Source organism: Aspergillus terreus, genomic scaffold, assembly GCF_000149615.1.
Source record: "Aspergillus terreus NIH2624 scaffold_10 genomic scaffold, whole genome shotgun sequence".
NCBI lineage: Eukaryota > Fungi > Ascomycota > Eurotiomycetes > Eurotiales > Aspergillaceae > Aspergillus > Aspergillus terreus.
In genome coordinates, this window is record NT_165933.1 from 565,618 (window position 1) to 581,081 (window position 15,464).

Consider the following 15,464-nt stretch of genomic DNA (forward strand, 5'->3'; position numbering starts at 1 on the left):
GCTTTAAACTATGCAGGAGTCCCTTTTGCATCCCCTTCTGAAAAGCCTGGATGCTAGTAAATGAGTAATACTAGGTGGTATTTCAAATAGAATGCGTATATTACTCCAGAATAAGAAACGCTCACCATATCGAGTGCATTGCATAAGTACCTGTATGGAGTACATAGGAGCTTGGGCCACATGGTGCGGGCCCCGTACGTAACATGCGGAGCGGAGGCCGACCGATAACCTGCCGTTTGGAGCTCATGCCAGATAAATAACATCGTTCTGCGCAACCCGCAACAACAACACCAACACCAAGAGAGCTGGACCTCTGATTGCCAGAAGATATTACAATTATACATGGGATCCTCATATTGAGTCATTGTTTCCTTTTACTGGGTTGCCTGGATGCTCTCTGTGTAGAAAATGCATTGGTTCAGCCCACTCCCTCTCTTCGCATCGTTATGGCTCTATGCGGTTGCGGTCCTCGCCAATCAAGAGCCCGTTGACGACCTCTCCGTCCTTTCCAAAGAGTTCGCAAGAGCCAACAATCAGTCACTATTATGGGGCCCCTTCAAGCCGAACCTCTATTTTGGAGTCCGGCCCCGGATTCCCAATAGCTTGTTCGCCGGGTTGATGTGGGCGAAGGTGGACGACTACAACACGGCACAACAGAGTATGCCCCGAAATACCATCTCAATGCCATTCTGCTCGACCATTTCGAAACCTCCTCGCTAATTACCACCAAGACTTCAGGCACACTTGCGAACAGAACGAAGGGATGGCTGGCTACGGATGGGACGAATACGATATCCGAAAGGGCGGCCGTGAGACGATCCGCGACGTAGGAAACTCCTTGGACTTGACTATCAACTTCATCAAGGTCCCTGGCGGCCAACACGGAGGAAACTGGGCTGCTCGTGTGAAGGGTGTCCCGCGCGATGATGCTTCGGCGGACCAACCGACTTCGGTCGTATTCTACAGTGCCCTGGAGGGACTTGGGAATCTGGGTGTCGCAAACAATGTCGAGGATACTCGTGGCATTGAAGGCGATGTGAAATTGACGGGGTACACGCCCGATCTTGGTGATTTCTCAATTGATGTCACCGCGGGCCCAGAAAGCAACGAGCATCCAGAACACGACCATCCGATTTATGACGACAAACCACTGGATCGTACCTGGGTAGCTAGCGCAACCATGCCGTCGGAACACATCTGGCAGACCAAAGGTCGGTTCCGCATTATCCAAGATAGGGTGTATGCTGACAACGTGTAGCCATTATGTTTGCCCAGATGAAGGAGAGCGTCAACGAAATGGTCGCGAAGTATGGCCAAGAAAATCCGCCCCCGCCTGCGCAGGTCTTTACTATAAAACACTCGCCGGGTGATGGTAATATTCAACTCGTGCAGAAGGTCTTCAGGGGCGCATTCGAGGTATGTCTGATCGCGGCAACATGTGGGACAACGTATAAACTTACGGATGTTAGTTTGATATTCTGTTTTCTTCTGGATCTTCTCCGCAACCGTTGACCTGTAAGTTCCATCACACAATGGGTCTAGAATTGGTGCTGATTGAATGCAGCCGACGCTATCACTCAAGAGATTGAAAGCGCCTCGCTGTCTTTTGCCGAACGTTTCGATAGAGTCCTTTCACCAAAGGCTCCGTTCGATTCGGTCAAATACTCAGAGTTCTCTAAGTCAATGCTGTCTAACCTGGTCGGTGGCATTGGCTTCTTCCACGGCGCCGATGTCGTCGACCGTTCGGCAGCTCCCGAATACGACGAGGAAAATGAGGGATTTTGGGAAGAAACGGCTGAAGCCCGGGCTCAAGCTCAGCCTGTCCTCGAAGGCCCCAAAGAGCTTTTTACATGTGTGCCTTCTCGTCCTTTCTTCCCGAGAGGCTTCCTTTGGGACGAAGGCTTCCATTTGATTCCTGTGATGGAGTGGGATCTGGATCTTGCGTACGTGCTTGTCCAAGCCGTCTTACCCTAGACAAAGCTGCTAACATTCGAAAGCCTCGAGATTGTCAAAAGCTGGTTCGGCCTGATGGATGAGGATGGCTGGATTGCTCGAGAGCAAATCTTGGGCTCGGAGGCCCGTAGCAAAGTCCCGCCTGAGTTCACGGTCCAGTACCCCCATTACGCGAACCCCCCGACTCTGTTCGTGATTTTGGAGGCGTTCATCGATAAGCTGGAGGCGAATAAAAACATCTCTGTTCAGGACACGCCTGATGAAGATGAGACTGAGCGACTTCGTTCTGCTTATCTGCAGCAACCCGAACTGGGCGAAATGTACATTCGCTCAATTTACCCGTTGCTCAAGAAGCACTACTTCTGGTATCGGAACACTCAGCGGGGTGATATCACCTCATACGATCGAGAGGCATATTCTACAAAAGAGGCCTATCGCTGGCGGGGACGCTCTGTGCAGCATATTTTGACCTCCGGCCTCGATGACTACCCTCGGGCGCAGCCTCCACACCCTGGTGAGCTGCATGTGGATTTGATCAGTTGGATGGGAATGATGACTCGTGCCCTCCGCCGCATCGCGGAAACTCTGGGTGAGACTGAAGATGTGGAAGAGTTCAAGGTATACGAGACCGCGATTGAACGGAATATCGACGACCTCCACTGGGATAACGAGGCCCAAACCTACTGTGATGCTACGATTGATGAGTTCGAAGAAAGCGTCCATGTTTGCCACAAGGGATATGTTTCGATCTTCCCCTTCTTGACAGGCATGGTTGGTCCTGGTAGCCCTCGTCTCAAGCCCATTTTGGACCTGATCAGTGACCCGGAGGAGCTTTGGAGCGACTACGGTATTCGGAGCTTGAGCAAGAAAGATGAGTTCTACGGTACAGCTGAGAACTATTGGAGAAGCCCTGTATGGGTAAACATTAACTACCTCGTGTTCAAGAACCTTTACGTGAGTCAACTCCCCTGAACTCTAGGTGTTAGGAAATGCTGACTTGTATGTAGGATATTGCAACTGTGCCGGGACCCCACCAGGAGCAAGCCCGTGAGATGTATTCGAAGCTGCGGAAGAATGTTGTTGAGAACGTCTTCCGAGAGTGGAAGAAGACTGGGTTCGCTTGGGAGCAGTATAACCCAGAGACCGGCAACGGTCAGCGGACGCAGCACTTCACTGGCTGGACAAGCATGGTGGTGAAGATGATGACCATGCCGGACCTCTCAGGCGACAAGAAGGGGCATGATGAACTGTAGAGGGTCCTACAGAAAGGGTGTAGATTATAGCAGATGCCAAAAGAATACAAATGTTTGTACGCTATTACCTGCCGATCAACGCCAAACTCCGTAATAGGTGAAATGTGGCACCAACATAGTTCAGCGGCGTCGATGGTAGTCCGAGTCCCTGTCCTTGGGATGCGGACGATGACGATCGTCTCGATGCCTTCTCCCATCATCTCTCCTGGTCCGGCTTCTTGACCGCGATCGGGAATGTCTAATTCGGCGATCCCGATCCCGCGACCGAGATCTCGATCTGTGCCTGTGGCTCCTGTGGCGATGCTCACGTTCGTCTCGGTGTCTGTGATGTCTGCGGCCCCTATCTCTTCCGCTGGGCCGGTCCCGTCGCCGATCCCTCCCTGGGCTCCTGCTGCGGTCATGCTGCCGTCTCCTTTCTCGCGGATCTGAATCCATCCCGACAGCTTCGAGCTTCTCGTTGTCGCTAGTCCCGGGCATAGAAGGGCCTGTACCACGATAAGAGCCATACCCAATGCCTTTGGCACCTTCATCCCCAGCCAAATCTGCTGCTGCACTGTCGTGAACCGCTTTCTGAACATCTTTGTCGCCCAAGGGCGTCATGTTGGGATTCGCAGAAGTATCCTTCACCGGCAATGGAAGTCCCAGCGCCCGCGCCATCGCTTCCGCTTCAGCGTCCTTCACCCGCTGTAATTCTTCACGTTCCTTCGCAGCTTTATCCTCATCATTGTCTGACCTTGCGTACCACATTAAGTCCCGACCGCTCTGCCAGCGTCCCACAGGGGCCATGACGGAGTGGCCGAGATAGTTTTCGCGATGCGAGGATTCTTTGACATCGGACCATTTGAAGTCGGCGCGGCCGCCGCTGGTGAAGGATGAAGTCAGTACAAGTCAGCGCATGACCACAAGTGAAAGACTTACCGGCTGCCTTCTTTGCGAACACCCGCCACGAGATCCATGTTGGCAGGGTAGGAGGTCGAGAAAGTTGTTTGGGAGGTGGGAGAATCAACGGCGGATGAGCGCCGATAAATGCGCGGAGAGCTATCGCATGTGGCACGTGCGCTGCGCCGTCTTCAGGCGGCGAATTTCCATCTCTGCTCGACTTCATCGACCGCAACTCTCCCCATCTTCGGTTTTTCACCATGATCCGACTCTTGCAAGCCTCTTCAGCACGGAGATAGCCCCCAGACAGATCATGTTACCTGAAACGATCCTGCTCGGCCAAAGAACACTTCCCGCTTCTTGTGATGTCACTCCGCCTATAGTTGTTACAGATACCCCTCATGTTCAGCGAGTGGTTCTAATATAGTTGATATCCCCGCTAATACCACGCTCCCTTTCCCTTCCACTGCAGCTACTGCTTCCTCGGAGTCTAGGGGCTTTCTGGGGCCAGTGTTCTTTTGTCTCTTCTTTACATCTCCCTCCTCTCGTGCATTGCGCGTAGGTATGGCGTTCAACAGTCGAAACGTCCATGATCGGTCTTCTGGCTGGAGGACCCGACCCAGGGAGGGCCTGCAGCTCCGCGCATTGAATGTCGAGAGAGGTTCCAAAAGAGTGCGTCGCTCTTCACCATGGCGCCGAGATATCATACTGACGCTTGGCTAGTTCTCTTTGTAAGCCCTGTGGTTTGCTGTTGGTGAATTCCACTAACTTAGGTGTTGCTGCAGAGCGGATGATTCATACCCTCCTCAGACAGCGACATGGAGAAACAACCTGGTAAATCGTCTCACATCAGTTTCAGACATATCAAAACAAGCTAACCAACAAAGACTGCGCTCTCTCAACGCCGCAACCTCTTGTTTGTTGCGTACAGCCATCAGATCTATGTCTGGGAACCAGCCGGGTCATTTCAGACCCTTGGTTCCAAACCCGAGATGAAGATCACTCCAGTGATGAAAGATCCTTATAGTGATGGTTACATATCGCCAGCCACGCCACATGCAATCAACAATATCCTTGTAGATGATTTGGGCCGCGAGGAAGTCCTCCTTCTTGTCACTGATTCTGGAAACGTCTGTGGCTACCGTGTTGAGGCTATCTACTCAGCGTTGAAGAGAGCCGCAGAGAACAAGGAAGAACGCCCACTGGACGGCTCCCAAGTGGATCCTTTCTTTGTCGAGTATGTCGATGCCAGCGCTTGGGGCCTGGCCATTCACAAGTTCGCCCGTCTTATTGCTGTATCGGCGAACACAGGCCTCATAACCGTCTTTGCGTTTGCGCTGGTCAATCCCGCATCGACTAAGAGCGACGACTCGGACCACCACTATGCGGGGGATGAAGGGAATGGCGATGGTGACTTTACCGATTATGGCCAGACTTGGCTGCATATCAAAAATAACGATCAGTTTGCCCAACTCCGCCATCTGATGCCAGAGGAACACCGCACGCGGAACATCAAGTTGACATACACGGGGCACTTCTCCAACATCCCCTCCATCTCTTTCCTGAACTGCGATCTTGACCCGAATGGGACCTGGATGGTCAGCACTGATATCGACAATAAGCTTTTGGTGTGGAAGATCTGGGAGAGCCTCGGACCGTTTAATGTGTATCACTTCAACGATATCACATTCAAATCCTTTCCCCAGACACTTCGCAATGAGTACGCACCCTGTTTTTCCCTTTATACTCTTTTTATCTCTACTGACGGATTCAGTAGCGAACGTGGCTGGTCGGTCATAGCTCTCGACCCACGAACCTTCCACCTCGTCAAATCTACAGAGCAAGCGTGTGGCGGTCAACCACAACGCCGGCTCAAGAACGGACAAGCGGTTCTTGATTTGACAAAGCTCAGGAACCGAGTTCCGAATGCGTCTCGTCTTTACAACTACTTCCCTCCTGCAGCCAAGACAGAGCCAGACCAGGCTGTCTTGCCGGACATCTTTGATGCCGATTGCTGCATCAACAGTTCCTCAACTGCCAATCATCGGTTCTCTGACAATCCCTCGGCGTCGAATGTCACCATGCCCGATGCACATCAACCCAATGTCGACACTCGAAATCTCCGTCCTTCAAATTCAGCCGATACATTCAGCCACAGAGCTGTTGATGGTTCAGTGCGTGACAACCTGAGCTATGATAGCGGGTCCGACGAAGATATGGATGTCCAACCAACTCCCAGTCAGCATAGCGGTCTCGTCGGCGGTAATCGGATTCTCCAGACCCTCGAGGACTCGGATGAACCTTCAGACAATGCTATAATACAGGGTGGTCCAGGCCCCCTGACAACTCCCGAGTTCTTACAGTTTGCTCTCCTCGAGGCGCTCGGTGGAGATATCCCAGAAGCGGAGGAATACTTTGGCGAATATGCCCTCGATGAAGACACGGACGGTCTCTTCATGGTTGACGCGGCAGGAGACTCTTCCGATGACGACATGTCACCCGCAGGGGCAGTGTACCAGGTCCTTGACCGTATGTTGTCTCATTCCCCTCTGGCATCAGGTAAATCCAACAGGGCTAACCCATCTCCAGCTCCAATGAACGCAAACTTCCCAATTCTACACTTCTCACAAACCGACATCCGCCTCATCCCCCATCCCTTTGCCCCCCACGCAAGCGTCGTCTGTGGCGAACCCCTCCGACAACCCTTCACCCACCCCATCACCTCCATCCGGGCCTGCGATCGCTTCAATATGGTCAAATACATCCCCGAACACGGCATCGTCGTCGCAGCCTCCCAGAAAGGCCGCGCCGCCATCATCGCCCTGACCGAATCCAAAGACACCGGCCTCACCTTCCGCCTGGACTGGGTCGTCCCCTTCGAAAGCCAAGAGAAGTACGGCGACCGTCCGCTGATCCCCCTACTCGGCATGAGCGTCAGCCCCATCCAGGGCTTTGAGATGCCCCCAGACGTGCCGTATATTCCGCGCGCCGTGAGCGACAGCAACCTGTCATTCCACTACAGACCTACCACCGAAGGCGATACCTCCAGTCAGAGTGGCTCCTCGGCGCATCGTCCAGGTGACGATGCCAACGTGTCATCTGAGCTCGGTGATCGCAGCGATTCCAGCCCCTCCACGCCGGTGCTCAATCCCCGCGACGGGTCCTTGTCCGACACAGCACAACAGCCGCCGCTCACGCTGCCGGAGTGTCATGCCAAAGCCACGCGTGCCTACCAACCCGAGGAGCGCTGGCGCGGTTGGAATCCGTCTCGTCGGTACCGTCTGCTTCTCATGTATGCGGATCATACTGTCATGAGCTACGAGTTCTGGTACAATTGGAGTACTACTGAAACTTCCGCGGATGAAAGCGAGGACGACTATCTTGTTGTCTAGGAGGACGTCGTATGATGGGCGGTTTTCTATTTCAATGTTGTTTTATATGTATTTTGTAGATAGATTAGCCCGTGGTTGCAAACATCATGCTGGAAAGCAGGCGCATGGGGCAATTTGACAAGTCTCGTTTCTCAAGCGTCGATTGTACTAGAATCGACTGAGACATAAAATACCTTCTTAACCTAGTGAACATGGTATACATTACACAGAGTACATATCAGGCGTGAAATGGACATAACATCGTTGGTACAGAACAGGGAACCCCAACCTGGACCAGGCAACGCTAACAGTAATAAGTGGGCCATATGCAAGAACATCATCATCATAAATATGGGGTAGCAAGTGCTCAAAACAAACATGAAGCCAGATCCAAGGTAGTACACGACTTTTCGCTGAAGATGCACAAATCGTAACACGGTCTTAGAAATCATCATCGAGTTCGTCACTATCCCATTCATCTTCCCGGTCATTCATGACCAAATCCAAGAATCTTTGAAGTCCCGGACGATGGATCGGTCCGTTGCCGTTGACAGGTTGACCTGCCCGTCCTGGCATCGGACGACCGCGTACTTCAGCTATCGCGCGCGCCTGGGCCTGACGTTCGGCCTCCGCAGCACGGCCTGCCGCATCGAGACCATTCGCATTGACTCCTCGCCCCGCACGGTTGCCAGGATTGCCACCGCCCTCGCGGACTCTTGGGGGAGCTGGTGCCGGCGGGGGCGGTCGTCGTGCTGGTTGCGCGGGGAGGTCGTCGATGTCATCATCAAAGTCCCACGCGGGCTGGTCCTCGTCATCACTGCTCTCATCGAACAGCAGCTCGTCGGGGATCTGATGGAGGGCCTCTGCGCCGTCGGGGTTGATGCCGTCGCCGCCTTCCATGTCCCACAATCGATTGAAGCAAGAGCTGCTGATATCGTTGAAGTGGCGATAGGGATTGTCCTCGCACAGCCAGCTGGAACACAGGTAGCAAAAATGCGTGTCGCATTTGAAGCACTTCATATGGTTGCAGCCCATACGTTTCTGGCAGGGGGCGTTGCATGTCGGACATGGAGAGGTGTACAGTCGAAGATACTCCTCGGTAGCCTTTTCCTCTGCCGACAGCTCTGCCTCGCGGCGGGGGAAGCAACGTACGAGCTCGCCATGCCAACCCTTCTTGCACACGCAGCAGAAGGCGTAGTTGCAGTCCTCACAGATGGCGACGCGGTCTGCCATGGGTGGGAGCTGGCCCTCGTCACCGAGCGGGTCGAACACCCAGCCTTCCTCCTCAGAGTCAGAGGCGTCGAGGTCGTCATTCATCGGGTCCGTGGGTTTGGGGTGTTTCTTGGAGCGAGCGGCGCCCTGGCACCATTTTCGCGGACAGTAGATGGTTGACTTGTCGGCCTCGAGTTTCTTCTTTCGTTTCAGGAAGACATATCGCTGGACGGTTTCCTGCTCGAGCGGGATCTGGAGAAGTTCACTGGGGCTCAGAGTGCGGTCGACCTTCTTGGGCTTCTTTCTGGGCGTGGTGGCGTCCGCATTCGCTCTGGCGTCCTGTTCCTTCGCGCAGTCTGGAGCCAAGCACCGCACGCTTTCGACATCACCTTCTGTGATGCAGTTGTTGTAGAAGTCCTGGAGACATGGGACGCAGAAAACATGCGAGCAGAGCAGGAGACGGTGGCAATTGGCGCCTTTCTTCGGCTCAAGACAGACGCCGCATTCGAAGGTTTCTTGTTCAAATTTCTCGCGCTCAGCCTTGTTATTGAAGTCGAGCATGGCGACCTTTAGGGATCTGGGAAGTTGTACGCCGTCGTCTGCGATGTCGTCGATCTCGAAAGCGGTGTCAGCCAACTGCTGCAGGTGGTCGATGTACGAGTAGATCACAAGACTTCGGCCACATTCCTCCCAGAGGCGCTTTCCATCATCTACGAGTCGAGAGAGGATCGGCGCGGGAAGCCATGGCGGGTCTGTGCTGAGCTTTATGACCGGGGAGCGATCGGCGGGGTAGCCATCGGGAAGGTCGATTTCGAGCCGTAGAGGCGGGAGGTGTGACAAGACATGTATGTCTTTGTCTGCATCCGCGGCGGAGTCCTTCCTTAATGAATTGGATGTAGACTCATGGCCGAATCCGGCTTCACTGACGTCGAGAGATGTCGGCGGCGTCAGGACCGTTTGGAAATTCGGCTTCTTGTTGTTGATGGAAGCACACCCGAAGAGGGGTCGCCGGTTTGACGGGCAGATCGAGAGTGGCACGGAATGGCACAGACGGGTCAACGGCGATCTCCGGGAAGATAGCTGTAATGGAAGACAGCTCCATAGAGCGGTCATCCTCTGGAAGATATTCTATATCGGACATTGTGATGACGGTTCGGTGGTGTATGAATAATCAAGCAAGTCGATCCTGAAGGACGGTGGCAAAAAGTTCAGTGGATGTCAAGTAATCCGAGGATGACCATAGTAGATGCAAGAGAGTATAGTCGTCATTCCTTCGAGGTCAAGGCCCAACGGACGCTGGTCAGAAGTGTTATTGGCGATGGTGAGGAAATGATCGGGTAGAACTAAGGAAGTGAACCGTCGCTTAGTTGTCAGGTTTGAAAATATGGGAAGGGTGGCGAAGAAATCAGGTACCTCCAGAATGTACGGAGTACGGACTACCGAGGGGTCATGGAAGTAATAGTGTCGTCAAGCGAGCGAAATAGATGGAGGATAACGAGGTGGATTGTGGGGGGAGAAGAGGATTGACGAGATGAAAAAGGAGAGAGACAGACGGCGTCATGGTTTGCCTGCGGGATCAACAAAAGGCGACGATCATCGAGAGAAGAAAAGAAAGAATCAGGCAGGATTGCTGCCCAGCGGACCTTCTTGTGATTTGTGTCCAGAGGATGTCTATATTTTTTGCAATTATTGAGGCCATATCGAGACTCCCCCGCCAATGCACGTGATCCGGTCCCTGATAAGCAAATCACATGATCCCATGGTCATCCCGCTGTCAGGCTGCTTTACGCAGACAAGCGGGCTTAAAGCGGCATCACCCTGGGGAAGTAGACTCCAACAATGATTATCATCACCACTTCGAGTTGATCTGACCCTACTCCGTACCACCGTCATAATGGACGACACTCACTTGGCTTCATTCTCACTCACTCACGTCCATTATGTACGTCTGCTCCTTTCTCCGACCCGATTTCCGCTAACCACTGACTCCAGAATCCCAACGACCCCCTTTCGTTTCTCTCCGCCTGGCTAGCCCTCGTTCCCCAAGCACTATGTGTGGTCTATGCCACTCTGATCTGGTCCTCTCGCGAGGCGGAGGTGTTACTGATGTTCGCCGGGCAAATGGGATGTGAAGCGTTGAACTTTGTGCTAAAACGGATCATCAAGGAGGAACGACCGAAGCGTATGTGTTTTGTTCACCGCTTTGATTCCCAACCGGCTGACAAGACATCAATGGCTTAGAAATGTTCGGAAAAGGCTATGGCATGCCTTCGTCCCACGCGCAATTCATGGCCTACTTTGCCGTATATCTCAGTCTCTTCCTCCTGTTTCGTCACGTCCCGACCACCTCATCCCAATCCGCCCTCTCGTTCTGCATGCGAAGCATCCTCGCCGTCGGGCTTAGTGTAGGCGCCGCTGCCGTGGCAATCAGTCGCATCTATCTGAACTACCATACTCCCCGGCAGGTTCTCGCCGGTTGTGCTGCGGGAATCGCGTGTGCGTTGGCGTGGTTTTGCATAACGGGGTCCCTCCGGGCCCATGGATGGATAGATTGGGCGTCGGACTTGGAAGTAGCCAGGTTCTTCCGCTTACGAGATCTGGTGGTAACTGAAGATCTGACTGAGGCCGGTTGGCAACGGTGGGAAGCAAAGCGGAAGTTGAGACGTCGAGAAAATAGTGATTATCTTGCTGCGAAATCTAAGTGACTGGTTGGGCTCTATTATATACGGAGGATATATCACATAGTTTATTAGTGCATGGTTTGATACCCCTTGTGTTTGTTGATTCTTTTTTGACTCGGAGACCGTGGATATATATGTTTGTCGCGCGATGTATATTCTGAACTACATGTATGGACCTGACATGGATGTGGTGAGCACACAGCCCAGTAATCTAAAGTCAATATAAGCATTTCAATAATAGTAACAGGATTAATTTCTATAGGTGATCCAGGATACAAGAGTACAAGAGGAATGGAAATGTCCCCCGTCTTTCGGTACCTTGCACGTGACTGTGCGGAGATCACCTCGAAATCCCGCCGCTGTTGAGATCGTTATCAACGATTGTTGCTGCCGAAATCGCCCCCCGCAATCGCTTCCAACGCTTCTTCCACCATGTGTTTCCAGCTGGACTGAGTACCATGCCACGGCCTATTCCATGGAATCTCAGGTTGCACGCTTGTCAGTGTCCTCGGTTCCGTTAGTCGGCACTAAACAACCTGGCCATTGATTGTTGATCACCGACCTTTCTCTAAACCTGAGTCTCTCCTAGCAACATCAGCTCCTCCTTCTACAAACATGGATGAAGCCCCAGTGTCTGCCGACCTGGCTTTGCAAGATCCTCATATCGTCCGCGCCGATGAGGTCGATCAAACTGGGACTGACATCAGTCCGGTCTCGGACGACCAGCTGATGGAAGAGGTTGCCGAGGGCCTCAGACAGGAGCAAGCCTCACAGGCTGCACAACCTGCTGCGTTGGGTGCACCCTCGGAGCCCCAACATCTCCCCCGCCGTCCTGAACTGCGTCGGGATGGATCTGCGCCCCCGCCTCCTCTACAGCCACCTCCGCCGGCCCCGATCCAGCAGAACATGGAACGGCCTCCAGACTCTCTCAGTTTGGCACAGCTCAGGCAACTCGTCCAGGAAATGCCCAAGGTGGAACAACCTGCCTACGCCTTTGAGTATGCCGATGCGCAGCCATTCGCAGAGGAAATTGAAGAATGGTTTCAGTACAGCGACTTTGATAGAGCTATGCTCCTTGGAATGAGGTCGTCTTTCGACAAGAAGTGGAGCTCGTTCTGCCAGAGTCAGCAGACTGAGACGCGGGTTTCGTGGATAGATGCCCCGGGTGATCTACGGAAGCAGTTCATGAGTGAATTGATTACAAGCCTTGGGGAAACTGCAGTATTTCCTCGCATCGAAGCCTTGGAGGCCATATGCTATGCTGTCACTGGCGTCTGGGCAATGACTGCCGGCAGAGCTACGGATGACTATCCCGTGGATGAGTCTCAGGCAGTGGATCCCAAGCCCAAGTCGCTCCAAATCAAGTGGATGGAAACTAATGTAACCTTATTTTGCGAATGCGCTGGCATCGAGCCATTATTCGCGTGTCTATGTCGAGCCTTCGAGAAGACTCGGAACCCCTCCAATAACGATATGGACCATGCGGGCGTCGAAGCGAATCAAGCCTCACTTGCTGTTTCAGAACGGGAGGCCAATCTTGTTCTCACGGCTTTCTATTTGACAGTAGAGGTTGGTCGAAGGCAGGAATCCCGTGACCCTTCGAATGCACCTCTCAGGGACGCCCTCATGGACTTGAAACCTAACCTGCTAGTGTTCTTGGTTGAGATCATAGCACGATTGCGCTGGGACGATGCCACGAATGTTCCGCTCACGAGAATCATTCTTCTCTTCTGGAAGTCTCTCCTTCTCTTTTTCGGCGGCAGCGACAGCTTGAAGAAAGCCAAGGAAGAACTGGAGCCGTCGTTTGAAAATAAAGAGGATGCCTCTTCTCGGCGGACCCCCTTCCTCACTGCATCCCCTCTCGACTATCACGCCTTTCGACAGGAGATCACATCCAAATACCCATCATACAACCCGCCTCCACCGGTGGTCCCTCTGGAGTTAGAAAACAGCTCTATCCTTCCTCCTCTGCCGCAACACCCGAGTCGAGCAGTCTCCTCCAACGGCCTCTTTTCCGGAGTTGGACCCTCCGTTGCAGGTGGAAATGGTTCGATCCTTCACCAGTCTGTTCATATTGCGACCCCGGCACCATCACCTCCCCCTTCTCCCATTGGGCCTGGAGGCAAAGCCGGAAAGAAACAAAACTATCAGACTAACCAAAACTTCCCCTTTATGTATCCTCCCCTCGACAATTCCAGCAACGACCTCGGTGGGAAGGGCACTACTGAGCTCCAGGATGTGTTGGTGGGAAAGAAGTGGGAAGGGAGCGATGTCCCCGCATCGATTATTGAAGCCGGCAAACTGTTCTCCAGTCGTGTGAAGATGACGCGGGCCATGCGTCAACTCTGGGAAGAGCGGGAGCGATTTATGAAATATGATCGTGGTTGGTGGCTGGATGACAGCGGTAATGCATCGGATGACGATGTTCAAGATGAGCTTGCCGAAGAGTTGGAGGGTCTTGATCTTCAGACAAAGAAAAAGTCTGGTCCTACATGGCCTTCGCAGAAGGAAACTGAAAATGAAGATATCCAACGACGTCTGGACGCCGTTGAAGCTTTTTACGTGGGTTCCCATGCTGAATGAATCGGAATGTTATTACTGACGCTCCTGCAGACCGAAGCACTTGTGCATCTCCAGTCGATTACGATTGTCTTCTTAAAGGTCATTTTGACAAATGTCAGTGCGATGGTTAATCAGGCCAACGGGCAAAGTGGCCAGAGCAGGAGGTATGTGACTGCCTGTATTTCTGCCGAGGGTCTTACTGAACAGGTTCTAGCGATAGTTACGGGGCAGTCAATGGGCTTGCTCGACACGAAGCGGCTCTAGATTTCGACGCTGTGATTGATGAGCTTGATAATATCCGGCTACGTGAGATCACAGGCAAAGCCATCTCAGGATCGCTGCTGCTGTTAGTCAAGTGGTTCAAGAGATCTCGTAAGTTGAATTTATTAGACGGGAGAAACTTAGACTAACCATGTCTAGATATCCTGAAATTCGAGTATATGACGCAGCTGCTACTGGATTCGAATTACCTCCCATTGATCCTGAAAATGTTTGCTCACCAGGATATCGATCAAGCGGTAGCACAGAAAAATGACCGGGAGGAATTGGGGTAAGTAATATGCTCGTTTGAGCCCTTGAAAATATACTGACGGTGGCAGGTTCTTCCATTTCTGCCATGTCCATTCGGACCAACCGCCCGAGTCACCGTCAACGGACGAAGAGTCCAGCGAGGATGAGGCCGTTCCTCCTCCCATCGCTCGACACCGTTCCGACGCCGCAGCAGGCAGCACGTCTGTGCGAGGCCCGTCTCCGGAGGAACCCAGCCCTGACTTTGGCGACGGTCCTCATCGCCCGGAGGTTGACGAGCTGGGCTACCCGACGGCACCGCCGCCCAAGGAGCCGATCAAGGTGTTCTCGTTCCGCAACTTTTTCTCCGCCATTAATTATCTGCATATAATGCAGAAGATCACACGGAACAAGGCCCATCGGTGTCTTCTACTCGTTCAATACAAATCGAGCACAATTCTGCGGAAGGGACTCAAGATCCCCGATCCTCATTTGCGATTCTACACCCTCAAGCTGTTCAAGTCGCAGGTCCCGTACTGTGGCCGTAAGTGGCGACAGAGCAACATGCGTGTCATAACAGCCATCTACCTCTACTGTCGACCGGAACTGCGCGATGACTGGCTGGCCGGATCGGATATCGATGCTGAGGTTGAGGAGGCTCTTCCTCTGGAGCAAGCGCTGCGCGGTCTCACACATTGGTGGCATCTCCGCCGTTACAAGGACGTGATGGGCGGCGAAGAGGGCGCTTCACTCATGGAGGAGGAGCGGGACTTCTTTGTCCGCGAACTCGAGTCTATGGGATGGGGGTTTGCTGGGGAGGAGATGCTGAACGGTGAGGACGACATGGGTGGGTCTATGATGAATGGAACTGAATGGGAGGGCGCACCTATGCAGATGGAGGGATGGTGAGACGATGATAGAGGCACGTTAATACCCAATAGATGAATATGATTGATTGTTCCGAGTGAATTTTCTTCTTTACTTGCTTCTCATCCGTTCATTACGAGTACCTGATAATTTGGTGCTTATCGATAAGAGCCACCACG

At 53.0% G+C, this 15,464-nt stretch overlaps 5 protein-coding genes across 5 annotated transcripts; 4 read left to right on the plus strand and 1 right to left on the minus strand.

Annotated features, from left to right (window-relative positions):
• Nucleotides 1-763: 763 nt before the first annotated feature.
• On the plus strand, nt 764-3,206 carry cwh41 (mannosyl-oligosaccharide glucosidase; the record flags this gene model as incomplete). The annotated part of the gene is made up of 6 exons (XM_001209732.1): nt 764-1,211; nt 1,259-1,416; nt 1,470-1,515; nt 1,565-1,943; nt 1,998-2,907; nt 2,961-3,206. 6 exons carry the CDS (start codon nt 764-766, stop codon nt 3,204-3,206), a joined length of 2,187 nt encoding a protein of 728 aa, XP_001209732.1.
• A 1,568-nt stretch (nt 3,207-4,774) lies between these two features.
• ATEG_07047 (uncharacterized protein) lies at nt 4,775-7,477 on the plus strand (the record flags this gene model as incomplete). Its single annotated transcript, XM_001209733.1, has 3 exons — nt 4,775-4,816; nt 4,973-6,614; nt 6,675-7,477. 3 exons carry the CDS (start codon nt 4,775-4,777, stop codon nt 7,475-7,477), a joined length of 2,487 nt encoding a protein of 828 aa, XP_001209733.1.
• Nucleotides 7,478-7,897: 420 nt separating this feature from the next.
• ATEG_07048 (RBR-type E3 ubiquitin transferase) lies at nt 7,898-9,809 on the minus strand (the record flags this gene model as incomplete). The annotated part of the gene is made up of 2 exons (XM_001209734.1): nt 7,898-9,525; nt 9,596-9,809. The coding sequence occupies 2 exons, from the start codon at nt 9,807-9,809 to the stop codon at nt 7,898-7,900; spliced, it is 1,842 nt and encodes a 613-aa protein (XP_001209734.1).
• A 753-nt stretch (nt 9,810-10,562) lies between these two features.
• On the plus strand, nt 10,563-11,373 carry ATEG_07049 (phosphatase PAP2 family protein; the record flags this gene model as incomplete). Its single annotated transcript, XM_001209735.1, has 3 exons — nt 10,563-10,610; nt 10,661-10,850; nt 10,910-11,373. The coding sequence occupies 3 exons, from the start codon at nt 10,563-10,565 to the stop codon at nt 11,371-11,373; spliced, it is 702 nt and encodes a 233-aa protein (XP_001209735.1).
• A 591-nt stretch (nt 11,374-11,964) lies between these two features.
• Nucleotides 11,965-15,327, plus strand: ATEG_07050 (FAR11/STRIP family protein; the record flags this gene model as incomplete). Its single annotated transcript, XM_001209736.1, has 6 exons — nt 11,965-13,911; nt 13,963-14,075; nt 14,126-14,283; nt 14,332-14,461; nt 14,511-14,962; nt 14,999-15,327. 6 exons carry the CDS (start codon nt 11,965-11,967, stop codon nt 15,325-15,327), a joined length of 3,129 nt encoding a protein of 1,042 aa, XP_001209736.1.
• Between the last annotated feature and the right edge of the window lie 137 nt (nt 15,328-15,464).